Source organism: Hydra viridissima, unplaced genomic scaffold (assembly GCF_058129835.1).
Source record: "Hydra viridissima isolate aposymbiotic clone 2 unplaced genomic scaffold, HvirCarnegie_v1 scaffold_2, whole genome shotgun sequence".
NCBI classification, from domain to species: domain Eukaryota; kingdom Metazoa; phylum Cnidaria; class Hydrozoa; order Anthoathecata; family Hydridae; genus Hydra; species Hydra viridissima.
Window position 1 is genome coordinate 20,320,490 of NW_028324301.1, and position 24,032 is coordinate 20,344,521.

General features: G+C 29.9%; 1 protein-coding gene across 1 annotated transcript; it reads right to left on the minus strand.

Annotated features, from left to right (window-relative positions):
* Window positions 1-4,790: 4,790 nt before the first annotated feature.
* LOC145192002 (DNA primase large subunit-like) lies at window positions 4,791-17,910 on the minus strand. The gene is made up of 15 exons (XM_090079420.1): window positions 17,721-17,910; window positions 13,073-13,179; window positions 12,765-12,901; window positions 11,675-11,722; window positions 11,212-11,284; window positions 8,217-8,312; window positions 7,876-7,932; window positions 7,656-7,736; window positions 7,367-7,434; window positions 7,015-7,093; window positions 6,668-6,775; window positions 6,151-6,435; window positions 5,927-5,995; window positions 5,141-5,226; window positions 4,791-5,000 (listed from the first exon to the last, which is right to left on the minus strand). Exons 1-15 carry the CDS (start codon window positions 17,875-17,877, stop codon window positions 4,871-4,873), a joined length of 1,581 nt encoding a protein of 526 aa, XP_089935546.1. The 5' UTR covers window positions 17,878-17,910; the 3' UTR covers window positions 4,791-4,870.
* Window positions 17,911-24,032: the final 6,122 nt, after the last annotated feature.

Below are 24,032 nucleotides of genomic sequence, written 5' to 3' on the forward strand. Positions count from 1 at the left end.
ATTTAGGTTTTTTTTTTTTATTATCATTTTTTTGCAACCTTAAAAACTTTGACAGCAAATTTTTCTCCGATTACAGGACCATTGCGTCAGCTCTGCTACTTATCAAATTTTTGTTAAATTGAAGTTCCACAAAAAACATTTGGTCGAGGGGGTCGGAATGGGGGGGGGAGGGCTAAAAAATTGCGCATTAAGTTTTACAGGTTACTTTCCAACTTTCCCTTTTTAAAATTTGTTTCCGAAACCAATTCTTTTATCCAAAACCAGATCTTTTTCCTTTTAATTTAACGAATAATAATAATAATAATAATAATAATAATAATAATAATAATAATAATAATAATAATAATAATAATAATAATAATAATAATAATAATAATAAAATTAACGAGTAAATTCAATTCTTGCACAGATATCAAATTTCAAATGAGGTATACAAACATTTCATTAACTCAAAAGATTGTTGGTTGCCATGGTATTTGGTTTTTATGTGAGACAGATCGCTTGATTTATTTTATGCATTAACTTTGACGTTCAGACAATTCAGGTTATGATATTTTTTAACCCGTGAGTTTTAAACTTTTGCGCACTTTTTGCTTTTTCTTTGACACAACAACTTTGTAATGCGTTTTGTTCTAATTCCCTTGTAAAAATTATTGCTTTCTAACAATGTATTATAATATGTTACTTTTGTAATGATTTTTTTGAGTATAGCTGAGTTTTTATATTATTATAAATGTATATCTTGTTCAATTATAAGAACATGTTTCAAGTTTCCAACCTGGGTTTCAGCTCGGTCATTCCGCTGGTGAGGCCGAACATAACATATGCTAAGCCTTGGTCAAGGCAGTATTACCAAACGCGCTTATCAAATTTGTTTTCAATTTTTTCATTTCAATGACTTCCAACACGAGGATCGTCCAACTGTAGTTAGTTCTGAAGCGCAAACTGATGGAGGAGGATCCAAGATTTAGTAACTCATCTATGTTCTAACTCATCTGCACATTCTTGCTTTCAGAAATCAACCCTTTAACTAGTTAGATCACTTAATCACTGGGGATGAGAAGTGGGTACTTTATGTAAACCACAAACGAATGCGTCAATTGATGGTTGGGTTGACGCTGAAGAAAAGGCAAAACCAGAGCCCAAAGCAGATTCTCACTAAAAAAGGTCATAATGTCAGTATGGTGGGATTTACATTGCATTATGCATTTAGAGCTTTTTTCTCCTAATACCATTAACGGCTGACTATTACTGTCAACAACTGGAAAGACTCAGGCAGAAAGTCACTCCAATGCGGCCATAGCACTAAAAGGTTTTTTTTATGCACGACAATGCGCAGCCATACACTGCAGAATCGACATTTGATACCAGCATGGGCACTTCAAAATGATAAAAGCTTTGAGGAATTAATTTTTGATAAAATAAAAGATCCCCAAGAAAAGAAACCCACAAAGAGAAAGAAGATTGATACCACTGCAAAAGTAATATCTGAGCAGAGATCTTTTAAATCTAAAGGAACTTTGCAATAGAGGCTGTAAAAATGTAATATCTGAGCAGAGATCTTTTAAATCTAAAGGAACTTTGCAATAGAGGCTGTAAAAATGTAATATCTGAGCAGAGATCTTTTAAATCTAAAGGAACTTTGCAATAGAGGCTGCAAAAATGTAATATCTGAGCAGATAGATCTTTTAAATCTAAAGGAACTTTGCAATAGAGGCTGCAAAAATGTAATATCTGAGCAGATAGATCTTTTAAATCTAAAGGAACTTTGCAATAGAGGCTGCAAAAATGTAATATCTGAGCAGATAGATCTTTTAAATCTAAAGGAACTTTGCAATATAGGCTGTAAAAATGCTTAAAAACTTTAATACAATTTTGAAGCCAAATTTGCACCCTTAAGTTTATCTTTAACATACGCCGATTTTACTCTCCTCGTCAGGTGCGGCTTTAAGTAGAATGTGTGGCTAAAATTGGCGCCCTAAATTACAATAATTGTCCGCAATGAGTGGTTTTTAGCTTAAAACATTTACAGAATATGATAGAATATAGCTGAGTTTCATAAAGCTTTTCAAACGTCTGCAAGACAAAACTAACTGAAAATGCGCTGTTTTTACCTGCATCAACCATATTTTACCCGCTCATCGACCAGATTTTAAATAAAATTTTTAATAGTATCGCGTGCTTTGATGCTTCGAAGACATGAACTGTAGACAGACATATTTATACTTTAGTTCAGCAATGGCTTTGAAACACCCGTTGCGTTTTCACTTATTGAAATTCCATATAGTTCTATAGATATTACTCAGATTAAAAATGCTTGATTTCCTAAACAACTGTAACCAATGACCTAACTCCCAAACATAGTTGAAAAACACACAGGAAAAACCACAAATGTCCAATATCACAAAATTTTCGCAGTTACATACTTTTCATCATGTACTGGTGCTTATTTAGTGCGTCTGACGCAAACGAAAAAACTTTATTCCACAAAAATCGAGGTTTTTAAAAATGTTCAGTCTTCAAAAATAATTTTATTCCCAAAAGTAGCGAAAATGGGTAACTGTGGATCTTCCCCTTTAGTCATTGATAGTTTTTTTTTACAATAAAATTCAAATTATAATAAATTATAATAAATTATAATATTGAAACATAATTTTGCTGATTTCATCTACTTTCACATACCACGACCTGCTGCATCTTCAGTTGTCATGTATTTAATGATAATGGTAGGCAAATAGCCGAAAATGATAATTATCTGAACAATTCATTATTCATAACTTTAAGAAAACAACATTTTTTATCTTTTTAATTTAACGCGACAACAATCGCGATCACGACAATTGAATCAGTGTTTTTTCAAAGGGCTGATTTGCTCAAAACCCGTTTTTGAGAAAACTAAAAAAAACTCTTTATATCTTTTAATACTAAATATACAGAATTTTTGTAACACATTTTTAAAAAATATGTGCAAGAGTAACATCTTACTACACTTTGATAATTGTTACAATATTTCGTTTGTTAATAATTAATATATGAAATTTCGAAAAATCGGCCCTTTTAAAAAAAATCGAATATTTCGATATCGAAACTGTTTACATTTTCCACATTTTGCGGCTAAAAATACGAATCAGCTGGAGATTTTTTTAAAAAGGGCGTATTTGAAGCAAACTTGCCTTTTTAAAAAAAAATCAAAAACTTTCAAGTGGCTTTTTTGTGTAAGAAGATAAAATTTAAACACAATTTTAACATAAACTGATGAAGCTATTATAGAAGGACACAAAACACACTGAAAGTGAATTTCAAAAAAAATGTCAAATCAGCCCTTTTAAAAAACACTGATTCAATTGTGAACACAACAGCAGTTGTGAACATTTTTAGTTTATCGTGAAATGCCGACTTAAGCCTAAACTAATACCACTGATGCTAATTCTCGTATTTTATGAACTTGATTTGTGTTTAATGAAAAAAATATTATTTAAAGAAAGCTAACACGTTTTTGCACAGTTAATGATTTTGTATAAAACTCATTTTCTCACCAAATGATTACCTATTAATACGTATTTAAGACAGTAATGTTCCTCAAACGATGCACTTTTTTCAATATATTTTTCAATAAATTTTTTTCACGTTAATATGAACCGCGCTACCAACGACCAAAAAATTCAAAATGGTGTTACCATTGATTGTCAAAACTTCAAAATGCTTTTTAGAGAAATAGAAATAGAAAAGGAAGAATTCAAATGTAAATAAATTGAGTAATAAATACAAAAAAAAAAAAAAGGTTTTTTCCTAGTTTGTAAGTCATTAAGGTTTCAGTCAGATTTTTTTTCAATCGATAATTTTTTAGAAAATATACATTAGGAAAGCTTTGAACTAAATATTATTATTCCGAAAATTCTCGATTGTTCACAATAACGAATCGCGGCTTCAAAAAATCAAGACTAAACCACGATTGCAAGTATTCAAGTCGTAAGTTAAACTCGTCATGACCATTGGGATCCATACTCTGTTATTAGTATTAGTATAATTATCAATATTGAGTAATTCATACATAGAGCTGATTTTCTTTTAGACTTCATCCGATGCAAGTCTACAGCTAGATCAATTTTCTCGCAAGTTTCATCTGATAATAGAAACTAATCTGTCTAGTTTCTATTAAATTTGCCTGCAATTCGCCATCCTTTAATTTTATATTAAAAAATGGGGTAGTATTCTATCATTTTTCAAGAATACAATTTTTATAATAAAAAATTCATACTCTAACATGATTGCCTGTGCTAAACTATACAACATTCCTTTTATTATTCGTTTAGAACTTCGGTTTACACAAATTGAAATTACTTGTGATAAAAAGTAGAATTAGGTACTGTCATTTTTCTCATCAATCATATTTATTAACACTGCTAATTATCAAAAGCCAGTTTTCAAAACAATGCCCAGAATATTCGGCGATCGAATTATTTGATGTTCGGCTATTGTTAACTACCAAATATTTAAATTTAGTTGTCGGCCAAAAAAAGAGCCCGTTCTTCAGCAAAAAAAACATTTTTTAGTAATTCAATCCGAAATTTTATTTCAGCTTTGGGTCCACAGAGCATTTAAGTGAATTTGAACTCTGAATAATTTCAACAACAACATCAACAAATAAACAGAAATTTAAGAGATTTCTGATTTTTTTTAAAAAAAGCACTGAAAGTGATGAAAACTGAAGAATTTTTCTCTCCCCCCCCTGCTTCTGCTACTTGTTATATAAAAAAATATCAGTTGATGTTCTGATGTAGCAAAACAAATTTTGATATGATATTAGATTTATTAACAACGATAACGTATTTATGACGATAAAATTAATACACTTGTTAAAAATTGCAAATTATAATATGTCCATATCATCAAAATTGTACTCCAATTCAGAATTTTTATCTTCAACGTTTGAAGTATTTAAACAAGCAGAATTGATTGATGAATCTTTTGATTCTATTTTTACTCTCGGTTGCTGCACGCTGGAAAAAAGAAAACTCAATGGCAATAATTTTTATTCACTTTGAAGATTGAAAAACTAACTTGACATCTACTTGAAATGACAGAACGAAAAAATATAGCAAATATTCATCAGTTTTAGAATCTTACAAAATTAAACTACCTGGCTTTTACATCGCCGTTTAAAGCTCGTCTACTTTCTATAAAATATTGGTTCGGGTGGTTTATGGTTGCGGTGCCTTCTCCTAACTAAATAATAAACACTAAAGTTATTATAGAACATATTTTTATTGAGTAAACTATGCCTCTCTCTCAATGCCTGTGTTGGGTACTTAAAATAGATTTTGCTGTCTTTGATAGGCGAGGTTTGCTATTATACAGACATTTTATATTGATTGATAATTAGTTTTTATATGATTAAGTGTTTCGTATTTAATTGTAAAATAACACAGTTTTTATTGAATTAAAGATGTCGGATTTTTTTATGGCAACAAAACAGCGTTGAACAACTTTTTGTTCTAAAGAGAACTAAAAGCTATCGTTCGTGGAAAATTTTGGTGAACATCCTTTGAAAACTGCAGTTTTTATGTGTTTATTTCGGTTTTTTATGGTGAAAGTTATTTCAGCACTCCATTCTTTATTAAAATAGATAAAGAAAAAAAAACCATTAAGTGTAAAAAAAAAAAAAAAAAAAAAAAAAAAACGCAATTAACGTGAACCCAGTTTTCTAACTTTAAACAAAGTTTAAATAATACAAGCTCGCTGGATGTTTAATACACGCTAACTACACGTTTAATATACGCTAGCTGCACGTTTAATATGCGCTAACTACACGTTTAATATGCGCTATTTAAGGTAGACAAGCTTAAAATTTTCTTTCTACTAAATATGGTTGTTTGTAAATTGGAAAGATAAACGAATCAATATATTTACTGCGTAAAAGACATACCTTATGAGTGACTTCAAAATATCTTGCGCATGCGATTTGATAATGCTGGCATTTTACCAGATAAATGATCTAGTAAAAAAAATATCTCAAACGTACAGTGATTGATAAGAAACTTTAAACATTTTACAATCAACTACAGACTGTAACCAAATACGTAAATGGAGCACATAGAAAAATAAATAAAAGGAAATTTAGGCCCAATCTCTTTATTTAAATTGTAATACCTCATTTATTGCATCGTTCGGAACTTTGTAGGTTTGAAGCCTTCTTTGAAGAATATCTGCATCACTGTGTTTAAATGGGCATCCATGATAATCGCCTGTCCCAGGTTGATTTGAAGTTATGATTTTTAAACAGCTGTAAGGAGTGTAATCGGCTCGTTTACCTTCTTTACCATAACTATGTCGAATATTATATGCATACTGTTTCTCGAATTTATCCACATCCATATTCTTTGTAAATTCTGTCCTCCAGAATTGCAAGGATTCTTCTAATGTAAGGCCAGCTGACTGTAAAACGAAGAAATGTATTTGTTTATTTAAGTTTGAAATAATTAATGTTAGATTATAGATTTTTTTTATAAATTTTTAAATTTATAATTTACAAAATTTCCAAAATATTTAATTTAAACTATATAATGTGAAAATTAAAAAATGAATAACTTTAAACATCAAAATATTTTAAAAATTTCAAACAAATAGGTAAGACAAAAAAAGAAAACGGTATTCTTATAAAGTGAACCTTGATAAACAAACCCAACTGCAATCTACCAAAGTGTTTCAGATGGTGTTCTTTTCGTAACCCTTCATGAAGATTTCTCATACACAAAGGAAAAGAGATTTTTGAACTCTAGGAAAAAGGAAAAATAAGGAACTTACATAAGAAATTTCAAATTGAACAAAAAAATTAACCTTCTTAGGATATTTGACACCCAGGATACCTACCTCTCCCAGGATGGTTAAGAATCAATGATTTCCACAGGACTTCAAGTGTTTTAAATCAGCATTTAGCAGCGTAATTTTAAAACTATTTAAATTAAAAACTACTTTATGGTTCAAATTTAACAAATTGAAAACAAAAGAAATTACATCATCTATTGAGACCAGGTCCAATTTTTCACCATCTGATGTTTTTTTTGTGGTAAAACTGTCGCCAACATAAGTGTTGCTATAAAACACATAAAGCTAACTTTTAAATTTAATTACCAAACTTATGGTGAAATGTAATCAACAAGCATTTCTTAAAACATGATCCCCAAAACAGTTTTTACAAGAATAAAGTGACTGGCAATGGTTTAAGTGTTAAGTATAAAGCTTCTCATTCCTTAAATAACTAAGTAAACAAAAATTTTTAAATTTATATTGACTACAAAATGAAATATTAAACTTCATGAGTGAAAGATACACAACACTTTAAGGTTTGACAGGCTAAATATAAAACCTCAGATTCTTCAGCATAGGTAACAACCGTGTATCTTCTTCCAAATAAGGAAGTTTTCGTGCTGTGATCTAAAATCAATTTCAATATGGTAGAAAATTTGTAAAAACAGTGATATTTAGTTAAAAAAAGAAAAGGAAAACCAAGATACTAAAATACTATAATACAAATACAAGTTATGTGTAGAAGAACAAAAAAGAAATTTTAAAAATTTGTTTAAAATTGAAATTTACATTCAATGAAGACTAATTTAAAAAAGTGATTGCTTTCATAGTACACAGAAAATACATACTGTAAGAGCAAGGGATAATTGCGTTCTGTATATTCCTATAATAATCGAAACTAACTCCTGTTGAGGTACATAAGCAAAACCCTGAAAAAAGAATTTTTAAACCCGCCAGTAATCATCTTTCAATACCTTTAACTTTTCTACTAAATAGTATTAAAAATAATTTTATTTTCAAAGAAAAAAATGTAAAAGTATTATTAAAAGTACAACAACAAATACTTACTTTAAAAATAAAAACTTTTCTGCTCCGAACGAGATCCAAAACATCAGTAAAAGGAACCTTAAAACAATAGTTGTCATTTAAACTAAAATACTTATCATTTTGTACAAGAACATAAATTACTAGAAAAGCTGCTGAAATGTTTTTTTTTTGTTTTATAAAATTTTGAAATAAAAAAGACCTTTTTTTACTTCAATTTTCAATAAACATCAGCTTTGGTGTTTTAGACAAACAAAATAATAAAAACTCATTAAAAACAAACTTTTACAAGCTTTAAATGCAAAATATATAAATAATTATATTACCTAACAAATATTACCTCTTTACTTTATATATACTATTACCTTATAGAACTCAGTATCTTTTACTTGATGCAATTCAGCGTTATACATGGAATCTTTAAGTTTATCTTTCAACTTGGTCTTGGTATCGCTATCTATCTATCAGATTGAAAGTAAATACATCAAACTTTGATTGAAATCTATTGTCAACCAAAACATAAGTAAAAATCATAAAAACCTTTGGTTTTAATGAGTCAATAAAATACTTTTTATTTTTAATGGCGAAAAGTGTAATTGAAATTTCTTTTATCAATGCTTTAACATTTAAGAAACAACTTTTTAAAATTTGTTACAGCCACACACAAGTTTGAGCAAATTTATATCTAAAAATATCTTTGTTTGCATTGATAATAACAAAGAATTAGACATGCAATTGACTCAATCAGTTTCATGCATATCTTATAATCAAACAGAATCTATTTAAAATTTACATCACATGCTTAATTACTATCTTTTTTTGCCCTAATTTCAACATTTACAACTATAAATATTTTAAGTGATTTTATTTAATTGCAATCTATGACCTTATTTTTCTAATGATTTCTAAGGCAGTGCAGAACGATAATGAAATATTTATTTAGAATTTTTAATCAATTTTAATAATTTTTTTACTGCTTTAAAGTAAATTTATCTCACTTTCAAATAATATAAAGTTTAAAAAAAGTTGATTATAAATAAAGAAAATGTATTTGCAAGTAGAACAGAAAACTTTATTTTGGATAAGTTAAAAATCATGTTCCGATTTTTTCTCTAGCAAAAAAGTGTAAAGTTCAAAGGAAAACTGTCAGTCGTACCATCAAATTGTGGAGTGTGAAGATCGCAGCTTGGAAAGAAAGTCAAGAAACCAAGAAAGAGGTCTGCCAAATTTAAAACTTGATCAAAAAGTCATCAGGGGATTGAGGCAAATTCAGAGCAATCTGTTTGGGATATTGGAAAAAAACTGGTGTTTCAAAGATGACAATCCAAGAAGTCAAAAAGAGATATGGCTAAGACACACAGTAAGTAGAATTTCCCTGGAAATCAAAATTGCGTTATAATGGATGATGAAACCTACTGTAAACTCAACTGTTCAATATTCTTAGGTCAGCAATTTTACACAATCCAGAAAAGAACAAAATCTGATAATTTGCTAAAAGAAATTATAACTTAAAATTTTAACAAGAAAGTTATGGTTTAGCAAGCCATCTGTGGCTTCAAAATTCAGCTATTTTTTTCACAAACAGAAACATGAACTCTGGTGTGTACATGAAAAAATATTTAAAAAAGCAACTTTTGCCTATGATTTAAAAGTTATAATGCCATCTGACTTGATCTTGCATCTTGCCATTACTCAAGAAGTGTAATCGAATGGTACCAAAAAATGGTGTCAACTGTATTTGGAGATAAACTTGCTTTAAAACGATAAAAAAGGAACAAAATCAATTAAGTGGCTCTCAAAATATTCTAAAAATCTCATAGGTCATCAGAGAACCCTTAAAAAATTAAAACCAACTTTTTGTTGTTGGTTTTATCTGCTCTTTCTAAATAAACTATTTTTCGTCACAGTCACTAAGTTTTTGCAGTCTTTTAGGACATGTTCATGATCATACCAAAATCATCTTTCAGCTCAAAACTTTTAATAAATTTTTCTGACATAAAATTTAGAAACATCAACATTTTACTTATTTGAACATTACATATTTCTGCTAAATTTTTATTTTTTCTGAAAATTTTATACATGAATAAACTTTTGCATACAGCTGTATAACTGAAAAATTATCTTTGTTTGCTAGGAATATTAATTCAAAATTTCATCTGTAATAAAAATATTACAATTAAAAAAATCATTACTATAATCAATAAATTTAAAGGGCGGACTAAATTTCACTTTACCATTTAACAATTAAAGAGCTTTTTTACTTTTAACAGTTTTCTTTTTAACATAAAGCATCTTGCACATTTTTACAGCTTAAACATGACAACATCTTTTAAAGAAACTTTCTTCACATTTAAATTTCTTAACGTTTGGCAATATCTTTATTTGTTCATGATAACTATATTCATATCTTTGAAGAAGTACAAACCAAACACCCTTTCTGATGTTATTCTGTGCAAAACCATAACTTTGAAATGGTGCAGCTCTCATTGATGAACTACTCAGGGATTTTCACTTCCCCAAAATCAGTTATTTTGTCTATTCACAAAACCATTCAAGTGAAAATACAGCTCTGTCTCTCATCATCATTTTGTTAATAAAGTTGCCATCTTCTCTTCTCTTGAATACAGACACAACAGCTTCAGCACATTTGATGATCCACCAGTTTTAACATCTGTAATTTGACCTTGTATGGAAACATTTAAAGAACTCTTTGCATGTGCCTTAAAGTACAGTGGGTAATTCAAAGGTCTTCAGAGCACTCTCAAGTGGATTTCCTTGCTCTTTGTCAATGATCTACTGTCCCGATTCAATATTTTTCTGTGGACAAGCTGAATATGCTCTTTCAGTCTGTGGAAAATCCTGGATAAAACCTTTCTGTTTAAAACGATGAATGGGTATCAATATTGCTGGTTTTGAGAGGACTTCTTTTGTTAAAATGCTCCATGTATTTTTTAAGCAAGAACAATGAAGGAATGATTTTTTAACTTACTTATTTAAAAATCTGAATTATAAATATGAGGACCACACTGGAAAAATGATCAAGCTACATTTTTATTGTTTTGAGTAAATTAGATTTTAAACTTCAAAAACCATAGCTCACTTATTTGTCAAGCTAAATATCTGTGTAATTTGATCGGTTTTCTAGTTATATAGTCAATTATTATATAGTTAAACTGTAGCCGAATATAAAAGGGGCAAAAACCCAAAAAAAGCACAAATGTAGCTTGATCGTTTTTTTTGTGTGGTCTTCATGTATATATATATATATATATATATATATATATATATATATATATATAAAAGCAAAAATTGTTAGATTTTTAAAGTGAATTTGGCTAACTCTGTTTTATTATGACTTACCGGATCAAATAGCAGTTTATTTTGTTTGAGGAAAGAGTTTATATTTTCATTGCTTTCCAGTTGAAATCGAAATCTATAATAAAAATTATATAAAAAATAATATTAACTAGAAAAAATTAATGAGAAAATATTTAAAGTGTGAAAATAAATAAAAAGTGAATAGTGCAAAGCTTGAAATAGTTTCTTTACATTGCACAGTCACGTCAACAACTGCACCTCATGTCAATAACTTCACAGTCATGTTAACAATTTAATAGAAGAAAAGAGTAAAGAAAGGATTGAACTTAGTTTAGCATCACTACCATTATCATTCTATTAAGAGTATGTTCAAAATGAATTACTTTTCTCATACAATCAATTTAACTTACAATGTTATTTAGAAATTTAATGGTGACATAACAGCGTAAACTTAAGAAAATATTGCAAAAAAATTTAAAAGTAAAAATAAAAGAGCAAATGAAACCTGAACAAATCCATTTCTTGAGTTAGGAACCACCTTCTCAAATCTTCACTATATTAGGTAAAAGATTTGTATTTGAAAAAGAAATAGAATCTCAGCACTTTTAATATAAAAACAAAAAAATCTAAAAAACTTTAAGTAAAGAGATTTCAGCTCTATCATTTTCCCAGTAACATTTTTGGCAACCTTAAATAAAAATATTCCATGTGCAGGACTTTTGTTTTTAACTCTTATAATTTTTACATTTTAAGAAAAAAATTGATCTCATAACAAGTTGATAATCTATGCAGTAAAATGTTTGTTTAAAAAAAAAAAATTTTTAATGATTAAAACTTTGTACTAAAAACTCTTCCTCAAAAAGTATGAAAAAGATGTTTGTTATTCTTGGTAAAATATGAGTTTTTTTTTACGTTTTATAAATTTCAATAAATCCAAAAACTTTATAAATTTAAATATACCAAAATTTTTATAAACTTAAATATACCAAAATCTTTATAAACTTAAATATACCAAAATCTTTATAAACTTAAATATACCAAAATCTTTATAAATTTAAATATACCAAAATCTTTATAAACAATGACATCATTTTATCATAATCATATAATTTTCTAAACAGATAATAAAAACTTTCAGCATAAACCTTTGATTGCTTCTTTTCTATCTATTATCAACATATTTTATTGGTTCTTACACTTAAGCAGATATTTTTTTACTTTTGAATGGATGTAGATATATTCAAGTAACATTGATTCAAAAGTAAAATAAGTCAAGACAAAAAGTCTTTTCCACTATTATTAAAATAAATAGCACACTTTTCAGACTAAAAAATGTGTGAAACTTATACTATTTAAATTGGAAAATAATTTAAAAACTCATATGGTTTAGACCAATAAGTATAAATTTTTTCCACGTGTTGTTTTTTACTTGTTGCTGATTTTCCTCTCAATAACAAAGACAATTCAACGTCTTTTATTGCTTATAAGAAAAGTGTGCAACTTAAATGCATCTCTGTGGAATTTATGAATATAAATACTCCAGAGAGTTACATTTTTTACACCATATTATTTTACATCAAGAACATTACAAATACCTTCTTGAAAATGCCAGTCGTAGTATAAAATGTGAAATGTGATCCTTAGAACGCTCGGCCATAAGATATTCACATATTTTTCGCTCCTCTTCTAGTTTATCTTGTCTGACGACCAATGAAGAATCACCGCTAAATGTCTTAGACAAATTACAAAACTTACCGTTTGTTTTATTAGTCAAAAGTGCAAACTGTTTAAATATTTATTTGAAGTTTTTAGCGAATCATTAAAAAAATCATTTTTTAAAATCTAATTTTATAAAATAAAAGTTACTCTACATAAAATAACGCTTTATAGAAAAAATAATTACATCAAAATAATGAGGTAGAAATTCCTTCAAACTTTTCCTCATCTTTTCTTCATATTCTGAAGTCCCACGCTTGAATCTGATGTTAATATTCTCTACTTCTCTTAAAACTAAAAAAGAATTTTCTTAAAATAAATATTTCCATGTGCATCATAGATGTAGGAGAACATATAATCTATATAAAATTTAAACAGTATATGGATTGCTTGGCACAAAAAAATGAAAATAGCATTTTAGTACATTCTTTTTTCAAATTAGTAAAATTTAAAAATTTAAAAAAAATTTTTTGTAAATTGTTTTTAGTCAATTATACACCTATAACATCATGCTTCTTTTAAATAGTATGTTATCAATTAACTAAACTCTACTGGAACAAAGCAGTTTAGAGGCCTTCTTAAAATAATCTTTTACAGCACATATCAATTAGAAATAAAAGGCACTCAGATGTGACAGGTGTACATAATGCAATAGATTCAATTAAAGAGAATGGTCTTTAAAAAGATTACAATTTTACATAAAAAGCCTGATGACTTTGTCTAAAACAATATATCCAGCTCAAGTGCACTACTCTACTGTCTGTTAGTTTTTATGGATATAATAAATAACAATAACTATTTAAATTTTTTGAACAAACTATTATTTGTTGATTATTTCTATTTAGTGCTAGAAATAATCACATACCAAACTAACACAAATCACTACTTAAACACCAACGACAGATAATTTAGTATTTTTTCAGTTAAATTGGACCTTAGCTTATCTCTAGTCATGTTGCATTAAGCTATAAAATATAACTGTCTTCTCCATTTTTGTTTTTTTTGTTTTAATTTAAAGGATTGTTGAATTAGTGAATAATGTAATCGTTTAGGTATTTTATTATTATGCCCGACTCTTGAAAAGTTACTGTTCTGTGTTTCTACAGTAGTAGGGCTTTGAGAAACTAACTGGCCGGATGCGCCTAAGTCTGGTGCTTTGATATTTGTGATGCCATCCATTAACGAGTTCTCAAGATCACTCTGTAGGGTTAAAACTATTTCACTGGTTTCGGTTGATGCATGCTGCCCTTGATTTTCCTGATTGTAGGTATTGGTATCAATAGACATTTGGTCTTTGCTTAGTTCACCAGATTGCTCTTGGACTAGCCTTGCATAACTACTAGATTCTGCTGATGAGTCATTCTCCTAAAGTGAGCAAGATCTTTGGTCAATACTATAATCTTACCACCTTGAAATCTGTGTGGAAAATAGGGAGATATTGTTTCTATCAGCTGGACTATGTCAATGAGTGGATCTCCCTCCTGTCTGATTTGCCATCTGTAAAGGAATACAGAATCCTATTCAATTAGAAAACCTGGTAATGTTACATACTACGATCAGTGTGTATTGAGGAGGGTAAACAAAATAATGAGAATAGGCTAAGGAGATGACATATAACAGTATCTGTAGATATATTGTGACATGGAAATACAAATGGATATTGCAAGTATTAGTCAACTGCTATGAGGATGTATTTATTTGCTGTAGTGGATTGCAGGGGACCAATAAAGTCCATGGATTAAAATTCCCACAATTTAGTTGACTGAATAAGATGACCTGTTGGAGGCTTGTAGAATTGTGGTTTAAATAAGTTGCATGTGTTACAATTGTTAGTTAGTTGTTTAATTTCTGTGGCTGAGTAAGGTAGGTTTTGGGTTTTGCAGTAGTGTAGCATTCTTTTAATTACTGGATGACATAGTTGGGAGTGGATATTGTATGTTTTTGAGGTACTCTGTATTGAACAACATTGGGAGATGGCGTCAGTAGCAATATTTTCATGGCCTGGTCTATATGAGATTGTATAGTTGACTTCTGCCAGTTCCAAACGCCAACAAGTAAGTTTATCAATTTTGATTTTTGTTAAGCCCTGTTTATCAAAGATAAGTGAAATAGATCTTTGGTCTGTAATAATATTGATGGTTGGTACTGAGTTGATAAGATGTTTCCATCTTCTGCAACATTCCACTATAGCTGCAACTTCAGCATTCAATAGTGTCCATGAAGAGAAAGTCACAGGCCTGCCTAACTGTAATAATGTTCCTCCAAGAGCTTTGTTGGAAGCATCTGTTTCTATAATTAGCAGGAGTTTAAAGTCAGGGAAGGCCAGACACGCTTCAACTAGTTTATTTTTAAGAGTTTTGATTGCTTATTTTGCAAGCATGGTTAGGCCCTGAAATGAAAAACCTTCTTTTGTTTGAGTAAGTGGCAGAGTTAGTTTGGTGCAGTTGTGAATTCATTTGGCATAATATGCAAAAAATCCAATAATTCTATTTAGTTCTCATAAGGTTCATGGATCTGGCATATTCATTAAGGCTTTGTATCTCTTAGGGTCAGGTTTTATAGTACTGTTCTTAACAACATGGCCTAAAAATTCTATGAATTTTTTTTTTAACTACTTTTCCATATTTATCTCAATATTGGCATCTTTAGCCACGTTTAGAAACCTTTTTAGGCTTATGTTGTGCTCATGGTAATCTTTTCTACCAATAATCAAATCATCAAGGTAAACATAGGTATTTTCCAGCTCGTTGGTCTAGATAAATTTGTTGATTACTTATTGAAGGATTGGAACAGCATTAGTGCAACCAAAAGGTAATCTTTTGAACTTGTAAAGCCTACCATTAGCTTCAAATGCAGTTAGTTTATAGTCTTCAGGCTGTATTTTTACCTGATAGTATGCGGGTTTAAGGTCAATAATACTAAAAACGTTATTGGCTGCTATTTTAAGTAAAATGTCATCAATTTGTAGTATTGGGTATGAATATAATGGCATGTATAAGTTAATTGTATTTGAATAATCAATTACTAAGCAATTTTTGTGTCCTGAAGATACCAAAAGCATTGAGCATGCCAATGGCTGCAACTTACTTGAATAATATTTTGTTTGAGTATGCAGTTAATTTCTTCAGTTAAAAATGGAATATTTTTGCTCCATCATGTATTTGTTGAGATTAATTTTATTGATGTCTACTCCAGGCATTAATGCATATGTGTTAAATATCATGCTGTTTCTAGCAAGGGAAAATTTGAGTTGTTCTTTATTTCCTTTAAAGCTGATAGCTATGGAAGAATGTTGTGACAGAATGTCCTTTTACATGTACCACCAAGTTGTCAACAACAAGAAACTGTGCTTTTAGTTTTTCGCAAACCATTAGTAATAAAGCTTGGAAGATTACTTTAACTTTTAGAGTGGAGTGATTCACCAGAGATACCTGTGAAGTGCATCGAGTGTTGTAGGTAAGGTTCCATTGCATATGAAGTTCAGAGGTAATGAATGATTTGTCTGAGCTGGTATCCAAAAATGCTTGAGTCTTTTTTTTTTTGTTTATGATGATGCCAATTAATCTACTTGGTGAGTTAGCTGTGGGTATGGCCAAAGATAGTACTGTACTCTCATCCTCATCACCTGTGCATTTTTTGTTAATCTTGGTTGTTTTAGCATAACTTTTTTTGTTTTTGACAGACAGATGGCTCACCAGTGACCTTTTCTTTGACAGTTAGTACAGGTAGAGCTATGTGCTGGGCATTTAGTTTTTGGGTGTAACTTACCACTACACCAAAAGCAAAGTTTAATAATTGCTTAATTTTTCGTAGCTGCAAAATTTGGTAATACGGTGGTAGCCATTATAGTTGTTAGATTGAGCATCTTCAATAGCCAATTCCATAGTAAGTGCTGTTTTACTAAGTACATCTAGATTGTTTTCTGTAGATTCTAGTTGTCACTGTTTAATAGTAGACAAGTAAATTCCTGCAATAAAAGTATTACATATTAATAGATTACTATGTTATTCGGTGGTAAGAGACTATGTTGGACACTTTCTGACAAACTGTTTTAGGTTACACAAAGTTTTCAACTAATTCACCCTTGTATTGTTTAAGCCATTTAAGTTTGTGATACATCATGATAGCCATTAACTGTTTTCGAAACTTGTGGTTAAGTATTGTTATTGCTTCATTGTATGAGGTTGAATCTTGAATTAATGTAAAGGCTTTAACTCCACATAAAACAAATAAAACTTCAAGTTTAATATCTGCTGGTATATTTGCTTTTTCTAAATAAATAACTAGCATCTTTTTCCAATAAATGTAATCTTCTTCACTTGGATTGCCACTAAGAACTTTTTAAAATATTTTGGTACCTGTTGTAGTAACTTTATATATTTGGTTAAATTGTTATGAGCCAGCAAAGAAATACAATTTTAAATATAAGGCTTTAAGAAATTATTAATTTCACTACAATAACGACAACAAAGTAAGTTAAAAATGCAAGGAATAAACATAATTAATAAATACAGTTTGCTGAAATGTTAAACCATTAAGGAAGGAAAATAATGTCACATCTTTAGATCAGAGCTATAAATATATTAAAAATATGAAGAACACAATTGGGGAAATTTTAGGTTTGTATCAGGCTGAAGTTACCCTAGTAGCCAGACCTAATATTAACAGTCATAACCTTTTCAAAGATGTCAACAAATAAGTTGCAATGAATTATAATTCAGATTTATTATCTATTTTTTTAAACAATTGAGCACTATGACATTCGAAAAACTTTACTTGAGCCTAAAAAAACTTTGCAAAATCCTATTTATAGTAATAATCAAGAAGTTACTAACTTTTTAATCTGTCAATTGCAAACCTTTCAAATTCTTCCAGAGCAATTTCTTGATTTGGTGGATTAGTATAAAACAGTAAGCGGCTTGGATACTTTTCAAAATTCTCAGTTTTTGTTGTAATTCGAATACTACGTCTTTTACGACTGCTAAAGTTCATTTTTGTTGCTGAAATATAGTTTTTAAAAGCATTTGTTACACAAATAAGTAATAGAAATAAACATACTTGCTTATAATAAGGTTTACACACATTTACCTATTTTAAGGTATAAACATGTTTGATTTTGAAGGTAAGACCCTATATTTCTTAAAAGAAATGCCAATAACTTTAATTATTTCATATTATTCTAATTGGTGCACCAGAAACAGAAAATTTTCTATTTTAAAAAGTTAATTTTCTATAATATATTCAATAATAAATCATTTAATTGTCAACTGATTTCATATTTAATAAACTTTGTCAGACACTTACAAATTACATAACGTGTAAATTGGATAATATACTATAAAATAAATCTGTTCTTTAACTGTATATGAAATTTTCTTTTGAAACTTTAAGTTTTTAATTAATATTTGAGTAAAACTTTTGCTTACTTAAGTACTAAGTATAAACTTGTAAATTGAAGTATCCTATATGTACAAAGTTTTTAATTTGATGTTTACAATGTTAAAAACTATCAATTTCAAAAAAATCAAGAAAAAGAGAGAGAGATAGATAGAGAGAGAGAGAGAGAGAGATTTGGAATTTTTTGGGTTTGCTTACTTTAATAAATTTTTAGTTGACAGAATTATCGGGCTCTTAATAATTTCTGTTATAGATGTAGCTAAACTAGCTGAACTACTTATTTGGGTAACATTTATATGAAAATATATATAAAATGTACATAGAAATCTGAACATTATAAATTTATGGTTTAATGTGCAGTGATGTTTTAATTGTCTAAATCTTTCATATACAGATTTTCGCGCCATTTGTTTATTTGCTATTATTTATGCGGCTCTTCTGTGACAATTCTTAATATAAATCTCGGGAATATTACTTGTTTATTGAGGTACCGATTAACTGAAAATTAACACAAATTAAAACAACTTCATGATTTTTGCCAATATCTTTTGATCATTTACCGATCATATTTAATAGGTAGTTTTTTCTAAAAAAAAAAAAAGGTCATTACATAAATATAGATATGTGTTCTAGTTAGTATCTGTGATATTCCATTATTCATACTTTGCACGTTATGCGCACTGTATAGTTGGCGTACTACGCATTGAGTTCATCAGAAACTTTATGCGAGTTAATTGTGTCTCAGAGCATATCCGAGAAGAATATTTGCATTACCTCCCAAAATGGCCGTAGCGAGACGCTTCCAATAGAGCTTGATGCTTGGTGTATCAACAAGTGCCTCCCCAACCGCTGACGGAGCTTTGGTCTATCCAATAAATCTTCCAAATTAAATTCATGTGGCAGTTTTTTCAATATATAGACGATCAATCAACGCCTCTTATAGATCGCGGTGGGGTGCAAATCACTATAATATTAATATCAAAGTAGATGAGTACGTCAAGCAGGATTGCTGTAACAATAACATGTTTTTGTTGCCAGGATAGAAAATAACTACTGCGTATAGTTTTGAATTAAGATGTTTCTTAATTTTTTCAATGGTGGGTATGTCTAGTGAACCATCATTCTTGTCGATATTAAATTCAAAGGAAGCTCAGCCTTTGAGTGAGAAGATGGCCACTGCATCAAGCTGATCTCGAACAAGTCGTGGTATGTCAGTGTAACGCTGGGTTTACAGGCTGTGATTGCAATTTCTACCTGAAATAACAAGCTTCGTAAAAGCACTGAACCTTTTTTCAAGAGCCTTTTTTTACTCTCAATATCGGCTGAGATAACCTCGAGGATCCGATGGTTTATACACCACGTTTGTACCGCGATGCACACCAACAAGTTTGATCCAAACTGGTACAAAAACTTAGAATCGCTTTTAATGAACAATTGCAGCATTTTTATATGCCAATTTGAACTCCAAAGTTGGAGAAACCAGGAATATTTGAGCCGTGGAACGGTTCCCTTGGAGCTTCAAGATCAACTCTGTTTTGCCTGAATTAGTACTATCCACATATACGAGGTATAATAGCTGCATTTGTACCAGCGTGTGCAGTGACATCATGTAAAGAAAAAACTGTAGACATTTACAGGTTTTTTTTGTACTAAGTGTAAGCACAAGCATCTACCAATTAAGACGCATGGTCCTTTATAAACATGGTACGTCGCGGAGATAGAAATGGGGTTGCAGAGCTTTGTAAAAACTTCATCATAAACGGGGTTGCAGAGCTTTGTAAAAACTTCTTCATAAAATATGGCTGGGTGAAATAAATTTCTTCAAACCAGAATGTGGTATATGAAAAGATCAATATGAAATGGTTGACACTATCCTTGGACTTTGTTCATTTGTAGAGAATTTAATAATCTAATATCTGTGGTGAACTTAAAGCAGACAATGTCTAATTCTGGCTATAAATAAAATTGTTGCCGACGTATTCTACCATGAGCTGAAATTTTTACGACAGCCAAAGAAGGTGTTGCGACAAGACGACACGATGATTATGTCAAAGCCAGTTGGCTTTACAAAGATATTATTAATGGTAAATGACAACAACTAGACAAGAATTCCACAAGTCATTTAGTCATTCATCACAACTCAGTAATTATTATTATTACACACCAAACGAAGACCAAAAAACTAAGGTACTAGTGCTTTCCCTTAACCTATAAGGATTTAATGCACAACTAATGAAGTCAGCGCTGGGAAAATCAGGAGAAGTAAGTGGAAAAAAGCTTCATAAAAAATAACATGGAAAAATACATAACATTCGGTATTAGAAAACTCTAGTTCATCGGTATTTTCAATTTCTGAACTTTTTACTGGAGCGATTGGTGAAAGACCTAAAAACAGATGGCTTAAAAATAACCAACAAGGAATGTAACGGTTGACATGTCCTGGGATGTTCTCCTAAAAAAAGAGCTATATGTTTGCAACAAGGTGGCGCATCCCATCCCATTGCTCAATGAAACGATGAAACTGACCAAAAGATATTAGAAGAGACAATCATACCAGTTAGGCATGTAAATATAAGTCAAGAACCTGCGTTTTATCAAGTTACGAATTCCATGCCTAAACAGAAAATTGTGCCTCAAACAACAAATCTTAGCATATGGAGAAAGATATGTAATCTTTGGACAAAAATATTAATTAATACTTGAGCAACCATCACTGCTATAAGCTACGACATCTACAAAACGCTTAAGAATGCTGGAAACAATTCAACATTACAAAAAAGTGACTTACCGAGAATTACTTCCACCAACGGTCACAAACTGTCCCTCAAAGGAATGTTTGTATTACAATTCGAATTGAGAAACATACCTACTCATTTAAATCATACGTCATAAGAGATCTTAACTATGATGTTATAAATGGCAAGGATTTCCTATTGGAATACAATGGAGTGATAAACTTTAAAGAAAGCAAGTTATCTCTAGAAATTAATGGCAAATCCAATCAGTTAGAACGAAATGCTATTTCAGAAGACAAGTCACACCAACTTGACAGCAAGTACCACGAAATCCTTACCACAAAACGAATACTTTTAAAACCATTTCCAACATCCATTTTACATGTTTCCTGTAACTTCCCAACTAAAAGTAATTACTCCAGAACTTCTCTATCAAAATAATGTACATCTCCAAATAATTACTTGTACCAGAAGACGAACTGGGTTTATCAAACATTAATGCTCAGTTAAACAATAACAATTAACACTCCATCATAAGAACTGAGAAAACAAAAGAGTTCATATCACTGTTACAGAACCCCAAAAACAAGTTGCTGATTTAATTATTACGAAAACACCAAGGTATGTTTGCTAAATTTCCGGACCAGCTAGGACGCACACATCTCATAAGACACGTTATCGAAACAGGACATTATTAAACAGTGCAGCGATTAGGAAAAGATCCTACAGAGTGTGTCTCCAAAGCAACGAAAATAACCTTATAAGAAAACCTTATAAACAACCTTATAAGAATAACCTTATAACAAACCTTATAAGAAAATCTGTGAAATCTGTGAAAATCTTTGGGCAGCACCAATTTTCTTAGTTCCAAAACCAAACGGAGAAGTGAGACGTTGCATTGATTTCAGAGAAGTTAATGTAGTAACTAAAAAGTACGAACAACTCAGAACCTTCGGTAAAACGACGGAGAATTTGCGCAAGAGCATTAGGGTTAACTTAGTTCGTGTTTGTGAGATACGGTATGTCCAGAAAGTTCATACGAGGGCAAATTTTTTTACAATATTGATCTAGTTTTTTGTTAATAAAATTGTCAAAACAAATGATTTTTTTAAATTTTTTTATTAAGTAATATTTAGTAAGCTTTAATTAACAAAATAAAAAAGTTTCGCAATGGAATGTTATAAATTTATATATGTAAAAATACAAGAGCAAGATATAACAATTAAATTGGTTTTACAAAAACTTGCAATTAAAATTTAAACGAATTAAATTTACTCGAAAAAAATTCATAAAAAAAATGAAAAATATTTAAAGTCTCCTTTTGCTTTATGCATAATTCGATGTTGTTTAAGATTTTCAACTGAAGTTATTTTTTATTTGGCAAGTTTTCCGTCAATCCAGCTCCATACATGCTCAATAGGATTTAAATCAAGGCAGCTGAGAACACCTAAGACTAACTTTGTAGCCTCTCTCATTGAACCAGTCTTGAATTGAATGCGTAGTATGAGGAGTGGCGCCATCCCGCTGAAATATTCAAATTTTCCTTCTTCCATAAAACAATGTTGCCGACTGTTTCAATCGCTTTTCTAGAATATCTTTGTAGTATATCGATTAATTCTTCCGGTATATATATTGCTAAAACCTGGACCTTTATGAGAAATACATCCCCATATTCCAGCCGAGCCTCCACATCCTTGTAACTTTAGTATATCATAGTGAGATGAATGCTTCTTATGTTTGTATCTTTTAACATACACCTTTCCTTTGTGATTTAGTACCTCAAAATTAGCATCATCACTAAAAATTACTCGAGACCATAATTCAACTGACCAGTTGAATCTTTCTTGGTACCATTTCAATCGTTTTAGACGGTCTTTTACAGTCAAAAGTTGTTTTTTAATGGCGCTATATGATGAATAACACCTTTCTCACTGTTTTTTTTTTAACTTTGGGGGCCATAGTAAGTTTTTGATATCAACCATAACTTTTCAAGATCAGTCAACGATTTCAAGTGTTAAGCTTTAACATAGCTTGAGTACGCGCACAAGGGCTGTCACTGCGTGCGCGGCTCCAGGTCTTAGTCGTTCGCACCACTGTAACTGTAACAGGCAAACCTTACTGGGGGGAAAAAATGTGTTTTTTTTTTCTAGGGGAGCTTTAATAGCTTTCAAAGAACATTCAAACTCCCCCCCCCCCCCCTCATCTCGCCTCAGATTTAAACCGGATCCGAGCTTGTACACATTAATGCAGTTAGTGATTGTTGGTGAGGAGACTTCATTACTTTTTAGAAATCATAATCTTTATTATTTTTATTGTCTTAGAAAAAAAAAATCTTTTATTAATCGAACATCTGTAAAACAAATTTTTTTTTAAATTTAAAAAAAAAACTGTAAACGATATAAATTCCTCCACCGTTAACCATAATATTGAACATATGTTAAATATATAAATAAGTAATAAGAGAAAATAGAACAAGTAAGACTAAGAAATAAGAAGTTGTTAATTACATTCTTTGAATATAATCATCATCATTTAATAATTGTCATCCATTTTTAACTTAAGATTTCTTTCCTTGATTTATTATGAAATGGTTGGATAAAATCTTTTGATTGTAACTGAAAAAGATGATTTTTAAAACATTAAAAACTAGTTTTCAACTATAAACTCTTTTTTAACTATAGAATTAGTTTTAGCAAAAAAATATTACAGCAGCTGAAATATTTGTTTTAACCGCAATCAATACGCGACATCTATCGACTTAATATAAGGAAAAAAAAAAAAAAAAATTTAAAAAATTATTTTTTTAATAAACCATATGCATAAAAATTTTAATGTTAAATTTTTGGTGCTTCAAATTTTCATGAAAAAGGTGATTTTAAAATGAACAAGGATTTATTTTGTAAACATATGTTAAGACATATTAGAGCCTATTACATGAAAATAAGGAAGTTAGAAAATATAATACCTATTTTATAAAATTGGTAATAGCAATGAATAACTTTAAAGCAAAAATGA

Coding starts and splice junctions, on each gene's coding strand:
- LOC145192002 (XM_090079420.1), bottom strand. CDS start 17,877: ATGAACTTTAGCAGTCGTAAAAGACGTAGTATTCGAATTACAACAAAA. Junction 7,933..8,216: donor AAGATACTGAGTTCTATAAG/GTAATAGTATAT, acceptor TATTGTTTTAAG/GTTCCTTTTACTGATGTTTT. Junction 7,435..7,655: donor AATTATCCCTTGCTCTTACA/GTATGTATTTTC, acceptor AATTGATTTTAG/ATCACAGCACGAAAACTTCC.